Here is a 14644-nt window from a genome sequence, read left to right on the forward strand (position 1 = left end):
CGCAATATAGAGTTTGACATTCTAGCTTATTAACGGCTTTTTCGCAAGAATTTGTTCCCAGACGCACAAGACAATCCAACCACATTTCAAAGATGTGACTTCTTTTGATATTGATCGAAATAATCAAACGCGGGACCATGTTGAACCAATACTGGAAATGAATGATAAGATTCACCTTAAGGTAATTTTTTAGGTAGTCATAATCTGTCTAGTATATAATGGTATCTGTGTTCAAACACGTATCCGTACTTAAATGATGTTGATAAAGTGCAAACTGAAGAAAGAAGCTTAACAATTATAAAAGTGGTAAAGTATGCAAAACAGACTTTTTCTATTTCAAACGATCACAATTTTCTTGATCGCTCTCATTCACCAGTACTGACAACTTTTATACTGCTAACAGTTAATATGCAACGTGTCACACCCATCATCATCATATACAACGCAGTACTAATACAACGCAGTACTAATATCTACGCTGCTATTTCAAATCTTATGTTGTTTGATGGAATTAATTATTGTGAAGTCCAACGACAAATTCAAGGTTTTCTGGAGTATTATTCTATGGTTCTGATGTTATTTAAAGGACGGTAAGGGGATGTAGGTATATTGTTTTGTTTTGAAGTCTAAAATGTTTGAGTCATTCACCACCTGAGCTTAAACCTGAGTCTGAAGTCTGGGTAAACATAACATTAAAAGATAAACACGAATACGCGTCCGTTACATATACAGCCCGACAGAGATTTCACATGTAAAACTGATGTAAAAATGTCATTGAACTTACAATGAGACTTACAAAACAATTAATTAGATCTCGTACGGCTCTTATTAGAGGGAACCTCAATCCATGTGACATTAATTGGCAAAGTAATCCCTGCATCCAGAAAATGTGTTATTTTGTAGACTCTTATTGCCTTACACAATTATTGGTACAAGAAATTGCGTATATGTCAAATCCTTCTATCTTGCAAGAAGTGAAGATTAGTCCTTGTTTAAGTGACCATTACATTCCATTTTAGTCAATCTAAAAAGAGACAAGCAATAGTGTTTAGTGAGTTAAGTCAAATAGGACTGTATTGAAGAATTGGTCATTAATTAAGCTTCATAGTACGAGTGTACAAGAATTATGGGATTGCTTTGAATCAACATTAACTTGTTTCAACCATATACCATGCTTCTGACATACACCATCTTCCGTGGTTGAATCTGATACAATTGCGTGGCATACTACACTGCAATAGAATATTTTCCAAAGTTCTTTTACATTAGAAAACTAGTATATAGTCTAAGATCCATGTCTTGAAAGCCATATTGATATACTATACACTCACGGAATGGTTTGCCGATCAATAATCAAACCTATTGCCCGAGGTCCGAATTATACTTTTATCTTTTTGTCTTATAAGTCCAATAAACCTGTGTTAAATATAGACCGGTCATACAGCACAGACTACGAGAAGGCGATTTGTATAAGGAGCCATGTAATAATGGAAAATGTTCAAAATAGAAAAAGTGGAAACTCCACATGCCGCTCAGCACAAGAAAAATGAAAATGTTAGACACGCTTCCAGATTACCTACTAGCACATATATCAAGATTCCCAGGCGCATTATCAAATAACTGAATTGTTTGAAATGGAAATCCTTTCGATCTACAAGACAATTTAGTTGGCTGTCTTTATTTTCATAAAATGGCTTACAATCGTGTTGATGTTGATGTACACATCCTACAGCATCATCACATGGCCTTCTGGGAAAATATTTACCACACTAGGCCTATTAGAACAATCATTCTAGAAACACAAAATTATCATCGACATCTAAAGCAAACAGCGCTGAATCTATCTCTGGACATCAAGTTGTGTTCAAGAAATAATTCTTACCAACCTTTTATACAGTTGAAGATAAAACCTTCAAAACGATCCGTTGGAAGCATATAATGCAACAAAGAAGAAAAGCAGACTCGGTTTGATTGAGTCTGTTCATGACAGGTTATGAAATGTGCAACACCTCACCCTCCTAGCACCCGCAAGCGGAACTCTATTCCGACCAGAAAGTATAACAACACTGAAAGCCAACCAAACATTGTCCTTCTGCAAAAACCAGTGCATAAATGTAGATTACTTAAGGTTTTATGTTTTGAAAATATTTTTAACAGTGAGGTTTATTTTGTTAAAATTGAGAAAACACTTATATGTAATCCTGATGCCTGACCGAGGGCAAATAATTTGATAATTGACCTGCAGTCCTTTCATTTAGTATACACATTTTGAATGACTTGCCGGTCAACAGTCAAAACTATTGCCCGAGGTCTGAATTCAATGTGTTTTATTACATGACATCAGAGTATATACCCATTTTTTTTCTTAAAGTGAGTGTTGACGTTAACCCAGCAAAATTTAATATCGAACTATAGACCGGTCAACAGCACAAACTGAGTACCGACGATTTATATATAGAACCACGTAATAATGATAAGATAAAGTATCGTTTTCTCAGGCTCTCTGATAACTCAATAATTATATTATAGATTTATTGTGTAAGTTGGACAACCATGAAAATGAATGTCAACTGACAATTTCCCGAGTTGTTTCCCATTCCACACTTATTAGTATGGAGTTTTGGCAGTGTACAAAATGCACTTCATTGCGTTGATTGTAGCACATACTGGGAGGTTGGAAAGTTTTATTCATGCACTACATATCGCAAAATTTTATTAAAATTCTAATTTAATCAAGATATATATACATTGTCGAGACAAGTATGTTACTTTGATTGTTCGAATCTGAAAGTATATTTTTCATTTTATACAGGAATGTTGGAAGTTTATAACACAAATCCATGGAAGAGATAATGTGGCCAGTATGTAAGATTCTCTTCTTAAACCTTGAGTTGCTGGGTTCAAACACAGTCACAAAAAGGTGGTTAAGATTGCACTTCAATCGTGGAAAGAAACATCGAATTTCACTCTTTTTTTTTTTTTAAATTAATTGGATGATAGTCATACTTGCACAGGGACTTGGATCATGTGTTTAGATAAGCACCCGCTATGTCAACATTTAGAACACTGCATTTGGTTCAAATGTAAAATTCATTTTTTTAGTTTCAAAACTGTAGATTTATGTGCAGGAGTCGTTTGGTATTATTAATGGACACTTTTAGCAGATAATTCAGTAATGTTTAAAATCTTAACTTCTCCAATAACTAGTGCGTTAAAAAATAATGTATATAAGTTAGACAATCACGGGAGTGGTCTAAAACAATATCCTTGAGTGTTGCCTCCCTTCTCTGGATGTTCAAACTGAGTTGGTGTATGTGTTTGTTTTAGGTTTAACGCGGTTTTTCAACAGTATTTCAGTTATGTAGCGGCTGGCAGTTAACCTAACCAGTGTTCCAGTACAGCTACCAACATCCCCAATTGTATAAATCAGAGGTGGAAGATGAAAGATTTCAGACACAATGTCTTAAAAATTATCAATTCATCCTGGAGAGCATATGCCTCGCCCGTGGACCAAACTCACGACCCTGCGATCCGTAGAACTGCGCTCTCGCTTGTGAGCTAAGCGGGCGGGCAATGTTTGGAGGTATTGTTAATTTATTTTGCAATCATGTCTATTAATTAAGAATCTTCTTTCCCACAAATCAACAGAGAATCCTTTTTGACAAATGGTGGTCGTTGCGTTAGTGACATGTAAGCACTCTTTCATCTAGATTAATTTAGGAGGATATTCCATACATAAGAGTAAATTGTAAGTTAGATTAATTTCCATGGCAGTCTTCCACTGGTTAAATAGTGTTAGGAGTAAATTACACAAAAAGCTAATCGGTGAAAATGTCTTTTTTAAAAGTGTTACACAAATGCTTACTGTGTAACTGATGTTTATAAACATTGACATAATTAAAATAACGGCTTAACAAAAACAAAATGATGTGCATTATCATTGCTCAAAACTCCCAGAACTTGTGATTCTTTGTTTGTAAAAAAAGCGTTAATGAAGTGTTACAAAACAAAACATTGTACTGAAGTTTGGGTGATAGGCTCAAAATTTACTTGTAAAACGTAAACCTGAAGTTCCAAATGGTGTAGATTTGCATGTTGCAGTAACTTTAATGCTTAATTTTTTTATTCTTAGATCTTCATATACGGGAAGGTGGACTAAAATGTTTCACGTAATTACAGCAGATGCTTATGATTTAGTATAAGGGTTTAAAACACATAAGACGTATACGTCCGCGTCTTTCAGTCTAGACTACCATATTGTTTAAAATTAAGTAGGACAAAACCCAGCTATAGACAGAAGATTATGGTAGATTCTTAAATCAAATTAGCATACTTTGATAGAAAACTCTAGTCCGTCGTGCGTGACTTCTAATATAGATCAGTTTTAGTCTGGGAAGATAAATGTTTTTGTCACTTTTTCCAGTATATAAATTTGTTCACATTATAATACGTATGCAGCATCATTTGTTTGGATTAACATATTGAGTGAGCACACTACTTTTAGCGGACACATTGGTAAAATGTTAAAGTTCCATTTCAGAGAAATGAAACAAAAAGAATTCTTTTTTTCTCAAATGTAAGATCAAAATATCTTTTATCGGTGAATACCTTATTTTACACTTTCATGAGTGGACTATTGCATCTGATAATCAAACGGTAAAAGAAACAACCAGATATCTTATATGTATCAAGAAGCAAATGGATATTGTATCTTAAGGTATACCTTTCATAATTAGTCATATTAGAAAACTTAAAAAAAAAACTAAACCCCAGAAATAATATGTACATCGTCCTGATCATTTATTTCAAAAATCATCAAACGAGGCAATAAAATGTTCATAATGCATGACTATTTCCTCCTATATTAAATCAATTCGACAAAATACATATTTGTAGACACCTTGTAATGTAAAATGATAAAAGCGATTATTATCTGTAATAAAAAATAATAAACAATACTTTTATTATTTTTGTAAGACATATTTATTTAAATGAACTTAACATTTATCAGACAATCAAACTATCATGAACGCAACTTTATGAGAGTACAAAGTTGTCATTAAATAACGAATAAATAAATAAATTATACACACATACAATACGGTAAGATAGTCTAAAGTTAAAGATTGCTGTCTTAGATTACGTAACCGCAGTCAATATGCAAGCTAGTAAAAGACAAAAATGACCGAGAAAGCACAACATGTTTAACTTTGTTTGACCGATAAATTGGATTTGTTCAATTTTCAATTATTCGGTCCTCAAAGCATAGGTTTAAGTGTTCATATTTCAAGATATATTTGCAAGCACACCGTAGTTTATATATACTGATTACACTAACAATTCAAAATTGATTTCACTGTTACTCTGAAAGCGAGGAGAGTTCAAGTTAAGAGTAATCATGCATGAAAAAAACCCTAGCTATATATTTTACAACAATCTTTCATTTCTCTTCAAAAAGGCTGAAAGAATAAGTGTTAGTCGATTTCACATCTCTGTAATTATTCTTTTCCAGTGTAATTGAACCTTCATTTCCTCTTGTTCCTGTAATTACGTTCTCCGATTTGTGACGTCCGTTTCCTTTCCTAAAGGAATATATTTATTCACTCTCCTCGTAATTTGAGTTTATTGGTTTCTATATTTTAGACTATCTCTTAAAAATCCATGTGCTCCATCTGGGTACTTTAGACCCCGGCCTGCGTATACAGTTTACATATGTAGGTTTTCAAAACGTGTATTTTGGTCCTAGATATGTCGTGTAACGCTCCTTCAAAAAATTTAGACAATCAGTTTCCCTGGGGATTATGCCCTTCGGCCCATTTGCAGGTCGGGTCTTCATGTATATTCAGTTTAGTCTGCCTATGCCTTGGCATCGGGAAGAAAAATGCTGCCCTATTACGAAGACCGATAATTTGATGGAAGAAAAGAATGACTATAGTTACAATTGTTCCTCATTAAATCCACTACCTCCGCTCATTATCATACACTCTGAAACTCTGAATGGTAGAGATACGTGAAATATATATGTTTTAATCTATGAATTTTAAATGTCTCTCATGACAACTGATTTTTCAACTGTTCGTTGATATAACAGGCGTTTCCAAAATTTACAACCCTTACTACCGACTTACAAAGTTCTGTATGTCAAATGGCATTATCCCTTTGTTTTTACCATCTTTTGGAGTAGTGTTAACTTACTTGTGTTAGAAATATAACGTGCGAAAATATTTTTATAACGCCTTAATAAATTGCGACGAATATATTACACCTATTTCTTTCCCTTGAATCAAGCAAGTTTCACTTTTTTTAACGAACACAGCAATTATTGGAATTTGATGGAAAAGTACAGAACATAGGGTGGGCTTTGCGTGACTAGAAATATAAATCACATTTTAGTCTGGAAATACTTGTAACTTCCTGTATGAAATCTCTCGAAGCGTGATCTGGGCACGAATTCACAAGTCTGAAACTTTGTCTTTAAAATACTAAATTTTCATTTTGCAATGTCAAATATGCCTAGACTGCATGGAGACTTAGTGGGAATCTTCTTTATTAGGTAATAGTGGCTCAGGAAACTTTTAGCAGTGTGAGTTTCCTTTAGACGAAGTTATTTCCATTCTTTTATAGCAAAATGGTGTAAAACAAGTGTGTATCTAAAGCATTCAACAAATGTTCGTCCCTTCCAAACTGTTGCTCTCACAATGCCAGTGCTCCATTACCAAGTAACATATCAATGAGCGTGGTGTGAAAACCCATTTGTCACATATTTCACTTGTGTTCCATATTTCCAATTCAATATTAATTTATATTGGTATCTTCTGAACGTGTCAGATTACAAAAAAAAAATGTGATTCATAAATCAAGTATCTGCATTAAACTCGCTCTTTTACTATACTTTGAAAACTAATCAAGGTATATGATTTTGTATTAGCAACATTGACTGGGCATGATGCACAATATGAATGGTGTTGTCTCAGATTTCATGAGAAACAATGTGTTATGGAGAAGGTTGATCAGGCAGTAAATTAAATGAAGTCTGCGTGCGTGTGTGTGCGCGCTTATGTGTGTGCGCGTGTGTGATGCATCCAAAATGGCACTCTTATCCGAATGTGACAGTTAAACTTAGTTGTATGAGCATGTTATCGAACTCACGACCTATGGTTTCGTAGACAGTCAAGTGGTACCGCTGCCGCATTGCGTCTGCTCTTATGATATAGTTTAAGTACTGTTGTATTTATATTTGCAAGTAGCAAAGCATGCGGCTTTCTGATTGATCAGGTCGAGTTCTTGATTTAATGTAAATTTATTTAGTTGTAAAAAACAAATTCTTGATACAATAATTCATTAGTTTGATAGTATTTTTATAATCGACTGACGGAAATAAAGTAAATACTCGTCAACAATTTTGGCACGAATTCCATGGCAACATGTCGTGAAAACCTTTTCGTCAGAATGAAAGTCTGTTATTTTATTATCTATTATACAAACGTACCTAAATAGGGTGATAGATATAATAAAGTATGAATATGATAAAGTAATAATAACTATATTATCAGAATGACACATTTTAAACATAAGTAGTTTGTTTAATGATTTACAAACACCATAAATAGAACTCTTTGATAACATTTCTTGCAACCTAACTCTTTAATGTTCTTTAACAGTAAGATATTATGTCATTGCAGTGTGTGTGGACTACCTCATAATTTTCTTATACCTTTCACTTTAATGATATTTAATATAACATTTTATCTATAATTCAGTCTTTCCCTGAAAAGTACAAAATAATCAGTTTGAGAATTTTAGTTTGCCATTATGGATCACGCAAGTACAATGTAATTAAATACACAGCTCATATAGGATCTGTCATGCAATCTGAAACAATACGTCAGCAATAATACAAAAGAAATGAAAGCAGCAGTGTTAATAGATATGGTGATACTTATCTCTTTTCAATACAGCGTTGCATAGAGCATTCTAACAAAAAAAAACTTACCTATCATGCGTACATATATACAGAAGCGCGGTACAGTAAATGAAAACACGATGCTATTGAGAAAGTATGGTGGCTGATTTCTGCAATTTCGCGTTTTCGCCCCGCGACCCCGCCGAGCGAAAACACGAGAATTAACAAGTTAAAATAGCGGGGGCGCGGGGCGAAAACTCGCTATTTAGCGTGGGCGCGGAGCGAAAACTCGCTGTTTAGCGGGGTCGCGGGGCGAGATTTAGTAACTGGTATGTCGGGGGCGCGAGACGAAAACACGATAATTAGCGCTGCTTAAACGTCGAGTTTTCGCACCGCGCCCCGACATCCAGTTACTAAATCTCGCCCCGCGCCCCTGCTAATTATCGTGTTTTCGCTTCGCGCCCCCGCTAAATAGCGAGTTTTCGCCTGGCGCCCCCGCCATTTTATCTTGTTAATTTTCGTGTTTTGGCTCGGTGGGGTCGCGGGGCGAAAACTCGCTATTTAGTAGGGGCGCGAAGCGAAAACACGATAATTAGCGGTGTCGAGGGGCGAGATTTAGGAACTGGAATGTCGGGTGTGCGGTGCGAAAACTCGGCGTTTAAGCAGCGCTAATTATCGTGTTTTCGCCACGCGCCCCCGACATACCAGTTACTAACTCTCGCCCCGCGACCCCGCTAATTATCGTGTTTTCGCTCCGCGCCCCGCTAAATAGCGAGTTTTCGCCCCGCGCCCCCGCCATTTTAACTTGTTAATTCTCGTGTTTTCGCTTGGCGGGGTCGCGGGGCAAAAACGCGAAATGGCAGAAATCAGCCACCATAATAAAGGGCACGAGGAAAGGAAGAAAGATCAGCGCTATATACATTTGGACCTTGGGAGGCTTACATTTTATTTGGTAGTGATCGATCACCCTAGAAGGAGTAATGATAACGGAATGACACAAAGCTTTTAATCAATAAGTCGTCATTTTTCCCATTCTGTCCACCACTCACTCATTTTTCAACCACTTAGCATTACGTTAACGAAGATAATTTACTGGTAAATGTGTTTAACTTCCAATGTACGCAAGACTGGATCAATTTTAGCAAAATGAATGCCTGAAATATACGAACTAATAGCACATTCTCTAATCAACCCCTGTGCCTATTTTTAGAATGACCTGTATGGTTTCAGAATTCGGACAAACATTCAGAGAGATGTGTGTTATTTATATAGACTCAATGAATGTTATGTGATGGTTGAATATTGTTTTACACATTATTTTTCTGTTTAAGAACTTAAATGGATTCAGACATGTCATAGAACTCTGTTGACATCTATTTTACCTGATGTTATTATAACATGCAGTAAACTGTTTTCACACCAAATTAGATCACTAGTATATCTTATTTGTGTTGAAATTTAATTAGATTGACTATACTGAGAGCTATGACATTAGTTATAACAAATAATAACTCAGGAAAACTTGATGAATAAGAAATAACATTAAAAATTGACTAAACTAAGATTATCATAAAATCAAATGACATATTGTTCTGTATTATCATTGGTGAATGTAAACAACAGATGACACCGATAGGAAAATAAACCATCTGTTATTGAAGCCTTAGATTGAAATCTATATCAATAAAAAATACATATTAATATAAAAGTTACATAATGTGATCTGTCAGTATAAAACAATTTTCTCTTTTTTGAGAACCAGAGTGGGGAGATCATGAACAACCGTCTTAACTTTGTACGAAAATTATTATTTTTTGTTTAAACTAAAACATATTCAGTTTTTTAGCCAACTCAGTGTGACCAATTCAGATGTTGCGAGTTTGATCTCGGTGACAATTTGGCTAGAGAGAGTAAATAAGAAATATTTTGTTCTGGATCCAAATTTTGTGGGGAAGTTGTTTTACATTACTTCAGAGACTCATGATATATAGCCTAAATAGAACTAAAACGATAGTAATGCTGCAACAAACAATAAAGAAAAAAAAACAAGTAGAATCTGTCAGAACAAATGTTACAAATTTATTATGTAACAAAAATTAAAAACAATACATTTTTCTGCATTTTTTACTATCATTAAGATTATATAAATAATTATTATGTGTAAAAGTTACTAAATTCGAATTTAAATTTCCGTCTTAAACAAAAGCAGAGATTGTTACAAAATACAATTAACAGAATGATATCATCTAATAACTTCGTGGAAAATAATAGTTTAAAAGTGTGTCCAGTACCTTTACTAGGTACATTAATTAAGTAGCTTAAAATGGGCTATAAAATTACAACCCATTGATTTTTTAAGTTAAACTATCGTATATATAAAAATCATGCAGATGTTCTGATTTTAACTGCCCATTTCGCCAATTGTTAAGACATTTTATAAGCATTTTTTTTTACTAAGAATAAGTCTCATAGATATGTATACATGATCATGTATATTCCATTCATGATTATATTAAAAGATATGAACAAAATGCTCCAAATATTCAACCATCTCAGTTAATATGCATTTTAGTGCCTTAAATATAAATAAATTTTGCAACACTGGCCAGGTACATCATTTACTGTGAGATAAGAATGTGCAAATGCAATCCTTACACTAATTAACTCTATGTGCTATAGAATTCTACTGTCCGAAAATCTCTCTGCCACGAGTGTTTGTTACTAATAATAGGGATGACCGCATTGAGTGTGACGTAGTGATACCTGTAATCTGAAAATGTGCTATTGAATACGAATCGCTCATTGTGTCATTTCTCGTTTTCTATATGTAATAATGTTGGTGGGTATAAAGGAGACACAACTGTTTTCTAAGCTTTAATCTATAGGAATGAATATTCTATGTACAACAAACATACAAGTAAGAGAGTGGTCAGCTGGCGGTGCTTATCAGTAGACCTGATAGCTGTGATTCGCCAGTGGACTAGCCTATAATGTAACATCTCCCTTCTTCATAAAAAAAATGAAACACATCAAACAGTTAATTAGCTCCAGCAACTGTCAGTTCAAAGCAATAACAGTCTCATGAAAGCTCAGCCTTCTGCTAGAGACTGATTAATGTATTCCAGGTAGACTATCAAGTTATAGTTCTGTTACATTCGAATGTTTATCACTTCACGGCTCATTTACAATCAAAGATCTCTGTCTGTTTCAAAGCTGTAAGATCATCACTCTAATAATATAGCTCTAAGTAATCAACTATATTTCATTTACTTATCTTGAGCATCATTCACTATATCACCAATATATACATATACACATACATTGCGAGCTATTTCATCACCTTATAACTGTAAATATTAATTATCATATTGATCAAAAAGACAACCTTTGAGGTGGTTTAATACTATGACCTGATCTTGTTCTATAAATGGCTGGACTGGCCTGGGGCGAATCAGTTACTGTTGTTTGTGGGGATTGTGTTTTTTGCGGAGATTGCTGTGTAGATTGTTCCAGCGAGGGTGGGGTAGAATACTGAGCTTGAGACATGTTAGACTCAATTTGTTTGGAACTCTCTGTAGAATTATTTGTGTTGTTTGTAAAGGGAAAGGTGCTGTGCTTAGTTCATGATCTGTGAATGGCTTCGTTTGACTTCAGAAGATGCTGCCTATTTCTTCTATAGCTGCCACCATTTCAGTTGTGACAATATATGACCTATCATGTACTTTTTTCTCAACTATAGCAGGTAACCATTGTTTTCCTTGTTGGAGCCTTACACCTTCTCCAATTTCTAATGGTCTGAGCTTGTTTGTGGACATATCATAGTAACCCTTTGAGATTTGTTTTGATCTCTGTAGGTTGCCTTTGATCATTTGTTGGTCAGGCACATTGGGATTTAGTTTCTCAGAAATTACAGGAAGTGTTGACCTGAGCTGTCTGCTCATTAATAACTGAGCTGGCGATTTACCACATGCCAGTGGGGAATTGCGGTACTCTAAAAGTGAAAGATATGGGTCCTTTCCAGCTTGTTTTGCTTTTGTAAGGAGTGCCTTGATTGTTTTCACAGTGATTTCTGCTAATCCATTTCCTGACTGGTGACCTGCGGAGGAAGTGACATGAGAAAAATCGTATGCGTGTGAAAACTCTTTGAACTCTGAACTATCGTAACAAGGCCCATTATCTGAGTATAACACTTCCGGAATACCATGGCGGCTAAAATAACTTTTGAGTTTATCAATCACAGATTTTGACCTTGTACTAGAAAGCTGACTGACCTCTAAATACCTACAGTATGCATCGACTAGCAGTATGTAATCGTTGTTGTTCCAGTAAAATAAATCTGTAGAGCAAACTTGCCATGGCCTGTCGGGAATTTCTGTGGGTTGCAGAGGTTCTTTAATGTTTGAACACCTGTGTTGTATACATATTGGGCAGCTTAGTACTTTTGCTGTCATGTCTTTGTACATACTAGGCCAGAAAAGTATTTCTTTGGCACGCTGTGTACATTTGTCTACACCTAAGTGTGAGTCATGAATTTTTTCAAGCATCATTGGCCTTAATTGTTTTGGAATCAAAATTTTTGATCTTTTCAAGATGATGCCATCAATCACAGATAGTTCGTCTCTATAATTCCAAAACTCTAATACCTGACTGGGGCAATTGGCTCTGTCATTTGGCCAACCATCTAAAATGACCTTGGACAGATGTTGCATTTGTGAATCTGATTGAGTTGCTGACCTGATTAATTGCATTTTACTGTCACTCACAGGTAAGTTGGACATGACTGTGTGTACATGATACTCTAAGTCATCTGCAATTTCTGGATATTTATCAGGTAAAAATTTGCGAGATAAAGTATCTGCCAGGGGGATGTTTTTTCCCGGCACGAATACCAGATCTATATCATATTGCTGCAGCTGTAACAGCATGCGCTGTAGGCGAGGAGGTGCAGAGTGCAAGTCTTTCTCCCAGATAGCAAGGAGTGGCTTGTGGTCTGTTTGGCATGTGATACGTCTACCGTATGTATATTGGTGAAAGCGCTTGCAGCCAAATAGTATAGCATATAGCTCTTTTGTGATCTGCGCATAATTGACCTCTGTGGGTTTTAATGCTTTTGATGCAAATGAGATTGATTTGTCATTTTGCATGAGAACTGCGGCAAGGCCATATTTGGAAGCGTCGACTTGCAGGGTAACCTTTTGTTTTGGGTCAAAGTATGCGAGGATAGGACCTGGGCTTTGCGTAATGAGCTGTTTGACCTTTTGAAATGCATCTTCATGGGGTGTATCCCATCTGAATTCAACATCTCTAGACAAAAGTTGTCTTAAAGGGGTAGTTATTTCTGATAGGTTAGGTGCAAATCTTTGCAGATATGTTACCATCCCAAGTACTGTTTGAAGTTCTGACTTTGTTGTGGGTGAAGGCATCTGTTCAATAGCTTTAACTTTGGATGTGTCCATTTTTAAACCTTTAGATGTGAGAAGGTGACCGAAAAAGGGTATTTCACTTTTCCCTATCTCTGTCTTATCTGGGTTTAGTTTGATGCCCATTTCTCGACATCTTTGCATGAACATGTGGAGATTTGTGTTGTGTTCAGTGTGGTCTTTACCATAAACCACAATATCATCAACAATTGTCGTTACACCTGGCAGATTTTCAAGGCACTGATCCATTTTTGATTGAAACAAATCATTTGCACATGAAACTCCAAAGGGTAACCGTAGAAAACGATATCTTTGAAATGGCGTGTTAAAGCATGTAAGGTATGAAGACTCCTCTGTAAGTTTTATGGACCAGTAACCACTACGAGCGTCAAATTTAGAGAACACTGTAGCATGTGACAATTCAGGAAGTATGTCATCAAGAGTCTTGTTTGGGTAGTGTGGTCTCTTAATGGCATTGTTCAGGTCTTTCGGGTCTAAGCAGATTCTTAGAGATCCATTAGATTTTTCAACAGTGACAAGACTGTTGACCCATACAGTTGGCTCTGTGACCTTAACGATTATGTCCTGGGATTCCATATGGTCGAGCTCTGCCTTGAGCTTGTCCTTAATTGCTATGGGCACTTTTCGTGGAGGATGTATAACTGGAGTTGCATCCTCGCGTAAATGTATTTGACATTCACCAGGTAGTTGCCCTATACCTTGAAATATATCCGGGTATTGACCTAGTACTGACTCTTTTGTTTGATGTGAGTCTGAGCCCACAGCTAGGACCGACTTCATGATATTAAGTTTCAAACATGTTTGTAAACCTATTATGGGTTGTGATCTGGTATTATCTATTATATAGAACTCCTCATAAAATGTTTGCCCATTGTATTTTAATGGCAATTTGATGATACCATCTACCTTTAACGGCTTTCCGTCATAGCCTGTAAAACGCTTCTGATTAGGCGTTAGTGGGCCTGCAATCTTAAGAGATGCATAAACAGACCTTGGAAGGCAGTTTACCTATCAATGCACCGCTATCAATTTTCATGCAAATTGGTGTTGAACCAATTGTGATTGTGGCAAATGCTTGATTTGTGATATGATCATGCTCAACTGTATTGACATAGAATTCATCATCATGGGAAGGGGTGTCAAGGGAGGAATATTCAAGATCAGATGTAGTATCAAAATGTGTTACCTCATTGATTTTGTTGTTGTTAAGCTTTCTCCTTCTGCATACTTTGGCAAAATGATTGGGTTTTGTACAATAATCACAAAATTTCCCTTTAGCGGGACACATGTCATTATATCC

At 35.6% G+C, this 14644-nt stretch overlaps 2 protein-coding genes across 2 annotated transcripts in view; both read right to left on the reverse strand.

The window, feature by feature from the left end:
• The window catches only part of LOC123548479 (synaptotagmin-1-like), a 157643-nt gene that overhangs the window by 79002 nt on the left and 63997 nt on the right, over positions 1-14644 (reverse strand). The gene's annotated exons all lie outside the window — the stretch shown is intronic.
• LOC123548414 (uncharacterized protein K02A2.6-like) lies at positions 11554-14124 on the reverse strand. The gene has a single exon (XM_045335702.2). It carries the CDS (start codon positions 14122-14124, stop codon positions 11554-11556), a length of 2571 nt encoding a protein of 856 aa, XP_045191637.2.

The sequence above is a fragment of the Mercenaria mercenaria genome, chromosome 15, assembly GCF_021730395.1.
Source record: "Mercenaria mercenaria strain notata chromosome 15, MADL_Memer_1, whole genome shotgun sequence".
In the NCBI taxonomy this organism is placed as follows: domain Eukaryota; kingdom Metazoa; phylum Mollusca; class Bivalvia; order Venerida; family Veneridae; genus Mercenaria; species Mercenaria mercenaria.